General features: G+C 34.9%; 1 protein-coding gene across 45 annotated transcripts in view; it reads right to left on the reverse strand.

Annotated features, from left to right (window-relative positions):
* LOC124157505 (Down syndrome cell adhesion molecule-like protein Dscam2) overlaps positions 1-15,061 on the reverse strand; it is a 273,890-nt gene that overhangs the window by 164,469 nt on the left and 94,360 nt on the right. For 18 of the 45 annotated variants that reach the window (XM_046532260.1, XM_046532256.1, XM_046532259.1 and 15 more), the window contains exon 6: positions 7,555-7,704. In XM_046532260.1, coding sequence (XP_046388216.1) covers positions 7,555-7,704 — 150 coding nt within the window. Of the gene's footprint in view, positions 1-390; positions 515-1,071; positions 1,196-1,655; positions 1,780-2,845; positions 2,970-7,554; positions 7,705-8,435; positions 8,598-8,803; positions 8,969-10,042; positions 10,208-10,557; positions 10,723-11,117; positions 11,263-12,289; positions 12,452-13,133; positions 13,296-15,061 lie in introns of those variants that run through there. The other 27 variants (XM_046532275.1, XM_046532299.1, XM_046532271.1 and 24 more) reach the window with 18 other exon arrangements.

Raw genomic sequence — 15,061 nt, forward strand, 5'->3', positions numbered from 1 at the left:
GGTTATAAAATAATCAAAACTGCCTGAGGGAAGGTATCTGGAGAAAAATGTAAATCAGCTCCATCTGAGGCAAAGCCATACATATACCATTTGTTGCCAGTGGGTTCTACCCAAGGTTGTGCCTCTCTCAGTTGGAAACGGCCAGTGAATTTTCGTGCTGAACAACACGCGCATTAGTAACCATGTGTACTAAGCACCCAACTTTTGAAGATTTTTCACAGAAAAATATAATGTCAAAACGTAATATTATAATAATAAATACTTATGTAACTAAAAAAATGAAGAAAAAAAACAACCAAAAAAGTATATGCATACACAATAATCATTTACTCAAAGCAAAATTAGTATTCAAACAAGAAAGAAGTCACTGCACGAAAGTTGGGGCCTTACCTAAATGCAGGTACAGGGAAGGCTTGTGCTTGACAAAGCAGACTGAATTTCTGACCTGAGGTTCTTGCAGAGGAACTAATTTTACTGTCAGAGGGGAAAGTTGGTGCTTTAGCCCCAACTGGTTCTGTTGAATCGAATGAAAAAAATTCTCAATTATGCTCTTCTCTGTGAACTTTTAGAAAATTTATCCCAAAGAAAATACCAAATAAAATAAATACTAAATAATACGGTGATCAAGGACCACGTGATTAATCAGCAAAAATATTTCCCTTGCTGTTTTCAACCATAGGACCTAATACCTCAAAAAATTCAAATGCCTATTGAACTAAATTTCCAAATATGTAGTTCATTTGACCTAACCATTAAAACTTTACTTATTATTGACATTGATAGTGAAATATTGAATGACTAACTAAAATTCATTTTTATACCTTAAGTAAGATATAATGTGAGCAAATTACAAATACACTAAAATAACTGTGAAACTATTATTTATGACACATGTAAGAGACTGAACTGGAACTTCCTATGCTGTGCTTCTCAAAAAAAGAGTTCACCGATAATATCTTAAGTCTAAACTGAAGCATAGTCTTATATATGACTTAAAAATTCTAATACCCCTAAACTTATCTCAAATATGAATAAAGATATTACCACCTCTAGAAAAGCTCAGAAACCAACCTATAACTGGGAATTGGATGACCTTGTGCAGGGCAGAGAAGAGACAGGGTAGAATTTGATCCCTTAACAACCATGTCAAACTTGGCCGTTGATGGAATCCTGGGAGCTCCACTACTGACTGGTTCTGTATTGAAATTAATTCCCTAAATTCATACACCTGACGACGTCTCATAAAAAAACATACGTTATTCCAATTTCAATAAAAACTTAAAAACAAGATGTGAAGGAAAATATGAATACATACTTTCAGTTTAAAACTTAAGGCAAACGGTTTGAATCCTTCACCGCTAAAAAATATACAAAAGGAGACAGAGACTAAAAAATTACTCTCAGATCCACGCTTACTATTTGCTAAATTTTTTCCCAAGTGAATATACGATAGAAAGGAAAAAAATATTCTCCTGGAGGTAATACACTTCCTCCATGCTATGAGCTTCCAGAGTCATTTAAATGAACTGAAAGTACAAACATTTAACAATAAGCAGCCCTAAAAGGCTGCATCACCTTGAATGAATCTTCGATTGAAATTTTTAAGGGTGACATGCACAAAATTCTCAGAGAATGTTATTTTCGAGCTCTCTTACCTGAACATAGGAGCTGGGTACCCCTGAGCAGGGCACAGCATGCTATATGAATGCCCAAGAGATCTCTCAGAGGTGTAAATTCTCGTCAACGTGGGAACTTTGGGGGATGATAAGCCCACTGGTTCTGTAAGCATGAACCAGTCTTGGGCTTAAAATTTACGCTCTATATAATTGTAAATATTCCTAAAATGAAACTATAGTAATTGCAACTGAAATATGGCAATGAGGTGAGACTTGTAAAAAAAAAACTTGAATAGGTAGGGGGTAGAGGAAAACAAGAAATTCAAAATAAGTGACACGTAATAATTGCTAGGTAAGTGAAAAATAAAGAATATTCTACGCACCAACCTTCTTCATTTTACTCAATGCAGCTGAACCATAACTTTACCACACACACAAGGAATGTAGATAAATGAAAACAGGAGAAAATCTTCGGCAATCTCAAATAAGAAATGAGAGTACTTGAAGTTATCTTCTTAGCTGAGACTACAGGTAACTTGGTAAAAGTATCTGATGTTTCAATTTCAACCAGATTTTTGTCGACCAACATTGCAATCTGCTTTTATTGCTGAATCAAAAACAACAGATTTGTCAAGGCCACCAGTTCCCTTAAGATCTCACCTAAGATATCTGTACGTTTCTTATGATCAAAATATGTCAAATAATGTCCTAATAAATTTTAACAGAAAAGTGTGAATGCCGAACATCCTTTTACTCGCTGATAAATTCCTGCTCGAAACATTCTTAGGAATAAATATTAATTCAGATTAGAAATAAAAAAGGCCAAAAATATGAAGGCAAAAGGTTAAGTATAAGAACTAAATTATGTTTTCACATATTGTCGCAATAAATGATACCATGAACTTTTGTTATAGCTCTTGCTCTAGGCAAATCTTTGAGAGCAGTAAATTGCAGGGTAGTGGCTAACATGAAATAAGGGAAAAAAACTGCTGTAGGGGTACATGAAGACCTAGGAGATTACCTTGTGTTGCATAGAGATGAGGTGAACTCATTCAATGTTTTCTGTTGCACTCTACTGACTCATGTTTAAAATTTAATTGTAACTTCTCTGACTAACAGGGTGAATTGAGTTCCTTATGTAAAATTTTCGTTAAGGACGCATTACTGAGTTCCAGGTAATTATAACTTCCCTACCATGCATGGCACTTAAAAGTGCAGGAAGAACTTACCGATATGAGGGCATGGGATAACCTTGAGCAGGGCAGAGTAAACTATAGCTGCGGTTGATGGGATTCTCGTAGATATGTCCCTTATTCAGTGTGGGAAATTTTGGTACAGTACTCCCAACTGGTTCTGTTCCAAGCAAAATTAGATCAAGGAAACCAATTTCCACTCAAAGAATAAAACTACTGCACAAGGGGTACCTTAGAACATTATAACTTACCTCACAGTATGGAGTCCTACATTCTGAATTATGATCAGAGATTTTTTAGGATGCAAGTATAATATTGTATCACTTATAAATGTAAAGTGGATTATTGAGGAGAATGCTTAATTACTTGTGCCCATTAAGCAGCAGGGGTACCCTATCCCAACATTCAGGCAAAATTGCAATACATTCTAGCAATAAATACGTAACAATATGAATCAAGACATTGAAATGACATTTTGAACACAATAGAAAGCTCTCATAACTTTGACATTATAATGACTTTGGCTCCAGTTTATGAAAGCTAAGCAAACATTTGACAGCTGAAAAAACATTAATCTCCCAACAATTTCCCTTCTAAAAGCAACAAGACACTCCAAAGACTCGACTTGAACAAATTATGGAACAGTAAAGAGAAATCAAAATATTTTCTCTATTAAGCAAGTGAAAGTTGTTTCACACAGTCAGCAAGTAACACCAGAGCATGCAGTAATACTTCAATGAAATTATGGCAGACCTCTACCCAAAACAATAAAGCTTATTAACATAGATATAGGAGACAATACTAATAGTGATAGTGATTATCAAATTGTTATTACTTTCATAAAGGCAAAATACAGCATCTTGGTGAAATGATGTTAATAGAGATTCTTATTAAATACAGAGAGCAAACTGAATAAAAATTTAAGTGATATGCAAAATAATTCATTTAATAGGCAACACCATAACCAGGTAAAATGCAGAATTTTAATTCAATTACTAATTTCCTTTTTATCAAAAAATTATTTATTAAAATGAATTTAATCACGATAATCAACTATTAAGAAGTTAAATATTGGCAAAGCTATGCACAGTACTATGCACAGTAATAGTTATGCATAAATACTTATATCCACCATCAAAAAGGATGTTTATAGACAGTATATGCTCAGATAACTAACATCCATACCAAAAAGGACTGTGGAATTTCCATGAATGTGTAACACTAATACCCTCTGCACCAAATTTTTGCGGGCAACGACGACGTGACAATGGAGCAAAATTTAGTTGGATTCATGACATTCACTGTTTCGTGAAAGTTTTGGCATTTTTTTTGCCAAAAATGCTGGCCAGACCCCAAGAAAAACCCTATTAAAATTAATCTTTTTAGTTGGTTTAGTAAGAAATACAATCGTCCACCACTCAAAAGTGAAACACAATAGAATGGCATTGTTTACCCAAACAATTACTGATTTTCTACTATTTCCATATTTTTTACAACAAGCTACGGAATCATGGATATCATATTAATTCTGTACAAAAAATGATATCATTACAGCAAAAAGACCATGAGGAAAGCACCTAACAGACACTTACAAAATGTCTTACGTAGGTATGCTTGCTTCTCAGCAACAACTATGGTGTTAAACACATTTAATCAGCTGAAATCCTTACATAATTGCACTGAGATGCCTTGTTTTAATTTAAAAAAATGCTCCAGAAAACAAGTTGGCAGCAATTCTGTGAAATGTGACTTTGACGATATTGTCATCTTGAGAGCAATCATTCTAGTTAACACATCCAAATTTTGTATGTGTGTCATGTTATTACACTTTCTGTGCGTCAGATCTTCGACGGGTGCTGAGGTCCCTCAGAACCCTAGAGAGTCTCCACTGGACAAGTAGCTAAGCCTTTCTTGAGGAGAATAGGGTGGTTTCCTATTTTTTTTAACTGCCAAAATCAAAAGATTATATCTCCTGGAGTATGTATTTCATGCTTTTAGAAGTTTAAATGACTATATATATTTTTTGCGATTAAATGAAAAGTGAAAAATTTCAAGCATGCGAAAACGCGATGGCTAAGTATGAATGCAGGGGAAAGCCCGCGTGACGTCTTTCTGATTCCGGTTGCCATCAAGTGAGGCCACCTTGGTGCGAGGCTATGAGTGCCGATACGATGTAGGCTGCTAGCAGGTAGCAGATTACCCTGCTAGCAGGTAGTGCTTGGCTTAAATAAGGATTATTAATACCATATCAAATGAAGGAAACTTTCCAACCATAGGCAATTTTAATACATGATTATTGAGAGATGTTTCCCTGAGCTCTGTGCCACATACATGCATTGGTAATCTCAGACGATGTAAAACTCCTGACTACTCGTATAGAATCTAGGTCCTTGTGACGTCACGTGGAGTAGCATCACATGGGTGCCAATCTGGCCTTTTTCAAATGAGGTTAAAATTGACCATTAACATTAGTCTAAACTGAGGTTTTTAAAACCAAATAATTTGTACATAATGAATACTAGACATAATGAATGGTGGGTAACGAATCGCAATCAATGCCTTTCGTTTTCTTTGATGAAGGAAACTACCCTATTGCATCACAGAAGCTGTGGTCATGCCAGCAGGTGCCAGAGGAACGCTCTGTTAGTTGAAGTGCCCTTTACCCAAAGTGGGAAAAACTTAATTTCTCCTTCTGAAGCTCTTCATTTTATCCTCATGCTACTCAAAGTTTTTCATTAATTTGGAAATAATTTTGTTGGAACTGACTTCTTTCTGCGACAGTCAAATGATGTGAAAAAATAAAAAAAAACACCAGCATGTGAGGACGTATATCGTCCATTGAAAGAGAACAATAAATTTAGAAAACACCAGACTCACATGAAGGCTCATATATTTTACTGCATATAGTGTTATGGTCCATTAAACCACAGTCTAAGTATTTGTTCATTTTTAACTTTTAAAGATTTTTTTATTCCATACATCTCAGCAAATTTACTCAATTTTTTACTTTTCCCTTGCATGTACATTTTTAAATTTGTAGATAAATGTTATTTTTGCCATGAAATAATACACCTAATAAAACAAAATAATCTATAAGCCATTTTTTGCCTGAGAAAATCTTGATTTTTTTCATGGTGAAATAAATTTTGCATCACAAAATTTAAAAATTCTACTCACCGTAAATCTTTACCTCTCCTAAAACCACAATGCAATAACTAATTTTCAAGTCTTCAATCACACTGGTTTCATGAAAGTATGATGAAATTTTGTGTCTCAATGAAATTTGTAAAGGTAAACATTACATGCTTCATAAGAAGTGATAGTACGGTTTACTTTAAGATGAAAGATAGCTAATGATTTCATTTAAATAAATTAGAATTCTGACTTTTGCTACTTGATTTTCACTATTTTAAGCATGATTTCAGTTTCTACTTGTTTTCAGTTTTTTTTCTTAAATAACAACTTTTTCTGCTATTTCGTAAGACTATTCTATCATTTTTCTATTTCTTAATTGTCAAACCACAAACAGGCATCATTTTCTCAATGCTGCCACATTAAGTTATCTGAAGTTTCCCATCAATATGTGTGAAAATTTCATAATGTAATTCCACAAAATATTAAGAATCCCCTAGTTCCAGGGCAAAAAATGAGAAGATGGAAAAGCCTTGGCCTCAGCATTAGGTCTACCAATAATGGATCCACATTTCCTCGTATGAATGTAAATCCCTCCTTTCACTAGCACATGCCCAATAAGTTGAAACATGATACACATTTACATTTTAATTTAGGCCAAGGCTAACTGACACCATTGGATAACACAATTTCTGTAATTGAAATTGACCCATCTCAATGTCGACACGCATTTGACAAAGGAGTATTAAGTAGGCACACAAGGGATACCTCTCTCCATAACAAAACATGTCTTCAACTACTTTCCCCTATCTTTCCTTCTTCTGACATGGATTTTTACATTCTCATATATAGGAGCCACCTCATTTACTTGGATTGAAGCATATGGGAGTAAAACAAGTGATATCAATAAATTTCAGCCCTATGCAAATGAACTGTATTGATTTTTAAATGAAATTAACGTTTCACTGAGTGTGTGAACTGACAATATATTACCCATATAGGCAACCCATATACCACCCAAGCACCTCGTCACGCAAATTGCTAGCCAAGTGCTTGATTTAGTCCAATATGGAGAGAAAAATCTGAGCATAATATCAAATTGAATGAAAGATTACCGGTAAAAACATGTGAAAAATTATTTATAGCATGAAAGTTGACTTTAAAGAGGTCTTCCTCATCATAGGGCTCAACCGCAAATTTCTTCCACATAGGCTTTGCAATTAAAGAGGTTCATTACAGGAGATTTATTGCATACTTTGTGTATTGTAAGATGCCAGAACCAGGGCTATTATTTGCAATGTGGAGATTTTCATTAAACTTTATCATATTTTTGTTGATTTACTAAACACACTATGGCCTTATCGAATGATGTCACCACAAGCCTCATAAAATGATTAAGAGGTACATACTATTTCCCAGACATAAATGAATTGAGAGCATATACTGTTTACTGTTCTCAAAATTTAAAAATCCAAGGAATTTTTTGTACAAAAATGAAATTGAAAACCATACCAATAAAAATTTTAGAGAAGTTTTTCACATGATTTCCAAGTGCATAGCAACTGCCAATATTTTTCATCAAAATTTTACAAAAAAGTGTGCATCAAACTTACCAGTGATGACAAGTCTTCCTTTGGTTGCACTTAATCTGGTCTCACCAGTTAATCGATGTTTTGTTCGGCATTGATATGATTTGTAACCATCTTCTGGTCCAACATCCCTAATGTGCAATTCTCCAGATGGAAGAACTAGATATTTTCCATCTGAAAATGGAAGATAAAATACATGTCACTCAAGCCATAGAATTTTCATTTCTATTACATGTGAAATTCATTTAGTATAATGTCTCTTTAATTGAATTTTTGTCTAAGGAGTTTTAATTAAGTAGATACATTGACTGAATATAATCAAATTTTAGCTTTTGACTTGATTTTCTGAAAAACTTAACTCATTATGCATCCTTTAAAAGAAATATAATTGATGGCAAAATTAGTTTTTTTACTTAAATGAGCACAATTCATCACAAAGCAAGAAAATATGAAGCCATTTCAAAATGAATTTTCTCATAAAATTGTATGCTCATTGCTGAAGGCTTAGTTTTACAAATACAACCATGAATGGCATTGAAATTGTTCCTTTCTTACAAGGGCCACTTCTATTAAATTGATTAACTCTTCAAACTTGAATTGAATAATTAGCAAAAATAAATTCTAGGCAATTCAAAACACATACTTAGTACAAGGAAATAACACTCGACAACACACAAAATAGGTCACTAGCATTCCATCTGAAACTGAAGACAGTCTATTATTGACAAATCAATTATTCACCAAAATAAATATTTGGAAACACACAAAACATTGCATGCAAATAGCATTTTGAATTCAATCAGGGCACTTTCTGGTGAAAATACTGCCCAATGAAAATAGAAAATTTGGTAATAGAGATAGACCCTGAAAAAAAGTAGAATAAAATGAGAAAAAAGTGGAAGTACCATAAGAAGAATCAGGCAAGTGCTCCAAATTCTCATTTTCCAACCAGGACGAAACTTGTACATAATCAGCAACAAAACTTGGAATGTGACATTTTATGATGGCTGTGTTTCCTCGAAGAACATGTTCATCCATCACATTCACCTCATAAGGCTGTGTGACAACTATCAGGCAAAATAAAGAAATGAGAATAAAAGATCATGATGACAGCCAAATCCACAATAAATGGACTAAAATTAAATGTTGGTGATTAAAGATGTCCCAGGTGGTCCTCGACGTGTAAGGCGGTAGACTACATCTCAAGTAATCTAAAAAAAATATGAATTTCTGAATAAATCATTAGTGGTGAATGTGAGAAAGAAATTATTACCATGGTCACCTTGGGGAGGTAAGTAGCGTGTTCCAGCAGTGTCCTGCCATGAAGTGACTTCCACATGGTCTGACACAAAGGAGGGGATGTTGCATTTGAAGATAGCAGCATTACCCTTAATAACAAAGACATCATACACTTGTGCCTCGTAATACTGGTTCACCACTGCAAAAGAAAATATCTCAATGAAGATCCAAAATAATAACACTCTAAATTGAGAAGCCATCATCTTCCCAGCCAGAGCACCAAGACGAATATTTTACTGCAGAAAGGGTAAAAGGGAGAAATATCAAATCTGAAACAAATGCTGGTGAAGGCCTTAACATAAACACCATGGATTATCCTAAAGTCTAAATCCTGACAGTTACATCTTAACTAGTGGAAAAGAAAGCAATGAAGTGGTGAAAAAAAGTCACACTCCTCCATTACCATCATTCCCATTCTTCATAGTGAAGATTTCTCCGTCATCTGTTATCCAGTCGATCACTTCCACAAAATCAGCAACAAAGCTGGGCACAAGGCATTTGAGAGTGGCTGTGTTCCCCCGAAGAACAAATTCATCAATGACCCTGCTCTGGTAGAACTGGTGCACCACTGAAATTTCATTAAATTCCATTTCCAATGACAAATCGGTACAATTGTCAACAAATTCTGCTGATGCAATGTAAATACCATTCAACAAAAATACATAACACCTCTGCTGAATCAAAGGTTTGCTGTGTATTCTTACATCATTCGGCAACAAAGCAATCTCCAGCTCTATCAGGGAAAGAGGTAAACAGCCCAGTTAAGATATAATGGATGTCATAAGGACAGCCGGAATTCATTACCATAGGCCCCATCTGCCCCAGGGTAGTATGCTTTCCCGGTGTTGTCCAGCCACATCTCCACAAAGACAAAGTCTGCCACAAAACTTGGAATTTCACACTTCATGATGGCACTGTTCCCTCGAATAACATATTCGTTGTCTGCCTCTGCTTCATATGACTGAGCAACCACTGAAAGAGTAGCCAACCAAAATGAGCTCTAACAACGCAATATAACAATCTTTTTGATTCCTGGCACTCACTCCGCCAACTGGCACTATCTATTCAGCTGAAATCATTAAAAAAATAAATATTCCAGAATTAAAACTGTCAAATCAGGGTGTCACGTGGAAACTGAGAATACAAAATATGGAAGTCCTAATTAAGGAAGATAGTATAGAGAAGTTATTTCTTTATCCTCAGGAGCGTTTACCATGCTCATTGTTGGCTGCCTTGAGAACCATTCCATCATCGCCAATCCAGGACTCCACAACAACAAAATCTGCGACGAAACTGGGAATCTTGCACTTCATTACAGCACTGTTCCCACGAATAACGTACTCGTTCTCAGCTTCAGTGATGTAGTACTGAGATACAACTGCAAAATGCAGCCATGGTTTTTTCCACAAATTACTAATGACAACATACCAAAGTATCATCAAATAGGAAATAAAAATAATACTTTAATCAATCTACTAGAACAGATTATAATCCATCACTCCTGCCCTAGCAATCCCAAATCAGACAGTTAAAAAAAGAAGGAAGCTAATCGTCTCTAAACACACAGCACTGTGCAATCAAACACAAATGGTGACATCCGCTAACAATTCAGGAATTCCTGACCTAAAGAGATGTAGGAAGAATTTCGCTAGCATTAAAACTCTAAGCTAAATAATACAAGCAGATGATATATGTGAGGAGTAAGCAATCTGACAGGAGGTGCATTACCATAGGCACCTGGTGATGGCCGATGAACTTCCCCATCATTAGAAATCCACGCCTCAACCTGCACAAAATCAGCTACAAATGATGGAATGCTGCACTTGAGAATAGCAGTGTTGCCACGTATCACATATTCAGTCAGGATTTCGGCTTCATAGAACTGATTCACCACTGAAACCAATTATACCATAAGGCCATGGAGTTTCAAAGAGAATGAATGCTTAGAAGACTTTTTTTGACTAAATTTTGACTCAACAAGTGCAGAAATACCTACATGCAACAAAAAACAAATGTAGATATTTTAAAGCTATCGAGTGACGAATGGTAAATCTAGCATGTATTATCCTCAGGAAATTCTATAATCAAATATTTCGGAAAGAAGAGCCTAAAAATGTTTCTTGATCAAATGTATACATTTTCAAAACTGACGATTCGTTCAACCTACCTATGATTAAAACTTCCAACAACTAGTATTTGTTCCCATTTCCATCTATGAAGTTATTGTAACATTAAAGGCATTAAAGTGACATAGAGATTTTTGTGATGGATAGCAGAAGAATACATACCGAAGTTCCCGCGATTGGGGTATATGTATATTATACACATATGATCCAGTTGAGCGTCATCATTCATACGATTTAATAAGTAGAATTAACTCCAAAAAAATTCTTAAACGATTTTCTTGCTAGTATGCCGTATTTACAATCACTACCTCCTGCGTGTCCGCAATTTTTCGGAACAAATACATTCCACCCGATTCTATTCACAAAACTGTGCATTCGAAATCCGAACGCACGACCTGCGCCACGAACTAACATGCGGCTTCTTGCTGAACTACTAACGTGAACGCTAAGAGCGCCAGGTGCTGCCACCACTCGGCAAACTTGTGAACTTGAAGGTTCAAGTGTAAGCACGAGTCGAGCGCAAAATATAATATTCCATTCCGGTCATACTTGTGCTTCATAGCAAGATTTTGTTGAAAAAAGGGTTTATCAAAGGGTCTTGTTTAAACTGGAAATTATAATGCCAATTTTTTAATTTTTTTTCGGAAAAACAATGATAAAACTGTATCCAAGATAGAGCTTGATTGAAATGACTACTACCTGTAAAAGCCAAAATTAGAACCATTGATTAATGTCCACTTAGTCAGTATTTTTTATAAAAAAATAACCCATTAAAACACAATGATAAAAACAGTTAATTTAAAGAGGTATATGTCATCAATCCTAGCAGGTACAATCGAATCAAAGCCTAAAGGAAACTTTGGGAATATGTAAAATGCCACAGAAATTATCTACTAGTATCAATGAATTTTAATTAATTAACATGACTGCAATGTAATTTTGTAAATAGTATGTGTCCTTAAATACAATTCTCAAGGGGACGAAGAAAAACTCATCAGTGAATCATACTTATCATAGTGAATCGTATTTATCTCAGAACGAAGCTCGACAGCAACACCAACATATATGAGAATAAATAATTAGCAACAAGGATAACCATTGATTTTTCAAAATAATGCAACAATGTTGATAAGGTAAGAAGAACTAGCAACCGCACACTTCCTCTGAAATTAACAGAATATTAATGCAGGTGCCCAAAAGTGAAGTAGAAGGGTTATTTCCTAATTAACGGTAAGATGGGTTGAAGAATTTAAAAAAAGTCAATTATTGTGAGATCTAAGGAACATGAAAATCCAACTCTTAAACACAAAAAAACTAATACATTTGGCGATTACCATAGTCAGAGGAAGGGAGATATGCCATGCCATTGCTGTCCACCCAAGCCTCCACCCTTACAAAGTCCGAAACAAATGAGGGAATGTTACACTTGAGGATGGCAGTATTTCCTCGGATCACGTACTCAGACACCACTTCAGCCTCATAGTACTGGTTCACCACTTTGAAAGAGGATAAGCTCACAATCAATGCTGAAGATCAGTCTCCACTTGCATAAAAACAAATCTGATCCAAAACAAATGCTGACAATTGCATTTAAATATGAAAAAATTAGATGAAAAGTACAACTAAATAGTGACAAATTTACTGCCTGGAATATATATTTGCTACAGATTCAAAATTTATAAGGAAGACAAAAAATACATGATTACCCAAAAACTACATAGGAGTGTGTGTCCCTCTTTAAGTCTTCGAAGATCATGTAAATTTTATGGGTTAATAGATTAGGAAAAGAAAAAAATGAATTATTGAAGCAAATCAAAGAAAATATAGTATTGTATCAAAAAGAGAAGAACTTAAGGCACAAGGCAAGACCACATTCAACCATGATTCCTTTTAAGGAGGGAAAGCACCGTTTTATCCAATTGTCTCTCTGCAGAAGAAACTCCACAACCTGATAGTCAAAAACAGCAAAATGAGCAGCTAAAAGACCGAATAATTAGCTATCACACCAATTTCAGAGAAGTGAGAGTACCTGCTACCCTAAAACAGCAACTGAAATACGACAATGTTAAAATTTCTGAAATCTATGATGATACAAGAAATTGATACAAAACCTGTAAGAATTTCGTTCAAAGACATAATTCATCGACCGGATATATTCACACAGACGTGAAAAATTACCATTGGCCATAGAAGAAGTGAATGATTGCCCAGTGTCACTCTGCCAGCCGATGACATTCACAAAATCCGCAACAAAGGAAGGGATGCTACACTTGAGAATGGCAGAATTTCCTCTAATCACATACTCGTTGTTTACTTCACTCTCATATTCCTGTTGCACCACTGATGATCAAAATCATTGGGATGGATTGAGGTGGTAGGAAATTGATCTTTATTAATAAAGAAACTATAAACATATCAAAGAATACATGGTGCTAGCAGTAATAAGAGTTAAAAGTAGGGGGAGGGGGGGATATTCACACGGACGCCAGTCATTTTGGATGGGTTAACAGTAAATAAGCGTTTGAGGATTTTTTCTTCCAGAAAGAGGCGGGTGCGACCACCCCCATCACTATCAACTATCCCACAACAATCATCACTGCTGGGTTCACATGTGCGAACAACACCTATTGAAAGATTTCTGTGTCAATGTCAACAGCTTCCTCAGTTTCCTCCACTGCTGCCGAAACAAGGAGTTTACAAAAACTCACTTCTATCACCCTTTCTAAAATATAGCCAAGAATGAATGAAAAATATTAAGGCTATCCTGATTCAAAGGAAGAATTTCTCCGAAGTTGACAACTGCAAGCCACTTTGCAAAGAAGAAATGCATCATTCAATATGGAACTTTATTTCCACACATTTATACTTGAATTTCTAGACAGAATTATTGATTCTTAGGACACAATAATTCTGACTAAGAAACAGAAAATGGCATCAGAAAGAGGTGAAGTGGATATGTAAGGATTTTTAGATGCCCTAGTATTGTAGCTATCATTAGGAATACATGCCATTTAATCCCATGAGGGCAAATAAAATTTTACACGATTCAAAGAAGGGGAAACAATACAATATCATACTTCGACCCAGAAAAATAGAAAGAAATCAAATGTGATGAATGCATGTATGTACTTAAACATGTGTGAATATTTTGTTGCTGACTGATAACTGTGAAAGTTTTAAATTATGTACATAATTAAATTGAATGGTCTAGAAAAAATAGCACGCAGACATAATGGTTAACCCACCAGTTTTTTTTAAGTTTGAATACTCCTTACATATACTGCCCATAATGCTATACGCATAAGGTATCATGAAAAGTTTGGAAAATTCTGATATATCAGCAAAACATTCTATCAAATTAAAGCTCATTCAGACTTAAGCAAAATTTCTCTCCTTGCCAGACTGTATAGTTAGCTAGAAGACTTTTCACATGGAAATCAAAGCAATCTTGTGATCAATTAAATATCTCCATTACTTGCTTATTTATTCCTTTAATTTTTAAACCTAAGTGCAAATGATACTAGCTTGAATGTTTTAATAATTTGCTTAGTAAATACAATGCCAGTCATTGATGACAATCTAAAAAATGTACCTGGTCTCATTCATCAAACATTTAATGACTTTTAAGATTAACATGGGTTGAAACAAAAGCCTAGGAGTCATGAGTCTTTCAGCAACCCTGTTCAGATATGAGTAAATATAGTGAAATTATACAACAATAGAGGACTAAAAGAAGTATGCAACACAGAAGACCAAAGGAAAGAAACATTATTCCTGCCAAGCTGTCATATAGTTGCCACATAATTTCAATCACAGAGAAGAGGTCACCTTCATTCACAAGGTAAAAAGTATTTGGAATAATTAATTCTTCAGCCAAGTACTTCTCCTCTACATCAGCGATGAGTTGGGTCCAAAAAATAATAAGCTGTCCGTATACCTACTGGAATAGGCACCAATATTAATAATTAAGGTTCCTTCCAATACATCATAAACCTATTGGTTAAAAGTATGAACTTGGGAGTTGAAATCCTATGATGAAGCTGTCAATAATCAATCCTGCAAAGCAATGCCTCTTTAAGAAACTCAGAAGAATGATTAAAACACAG

Source organism: Ischnura elegans, chromosome 4, assembly GCF_921293095.1.
Source record: "Ischnura elegans chromosome 4, ioIscEleg1.1, whole genome shotgun sequence".
NCBI lineage: Eukaryota > Metazoa > Arthropoda > Insecta > Odonata > Coenagrionidae > Ischnura > Ischnura elegans.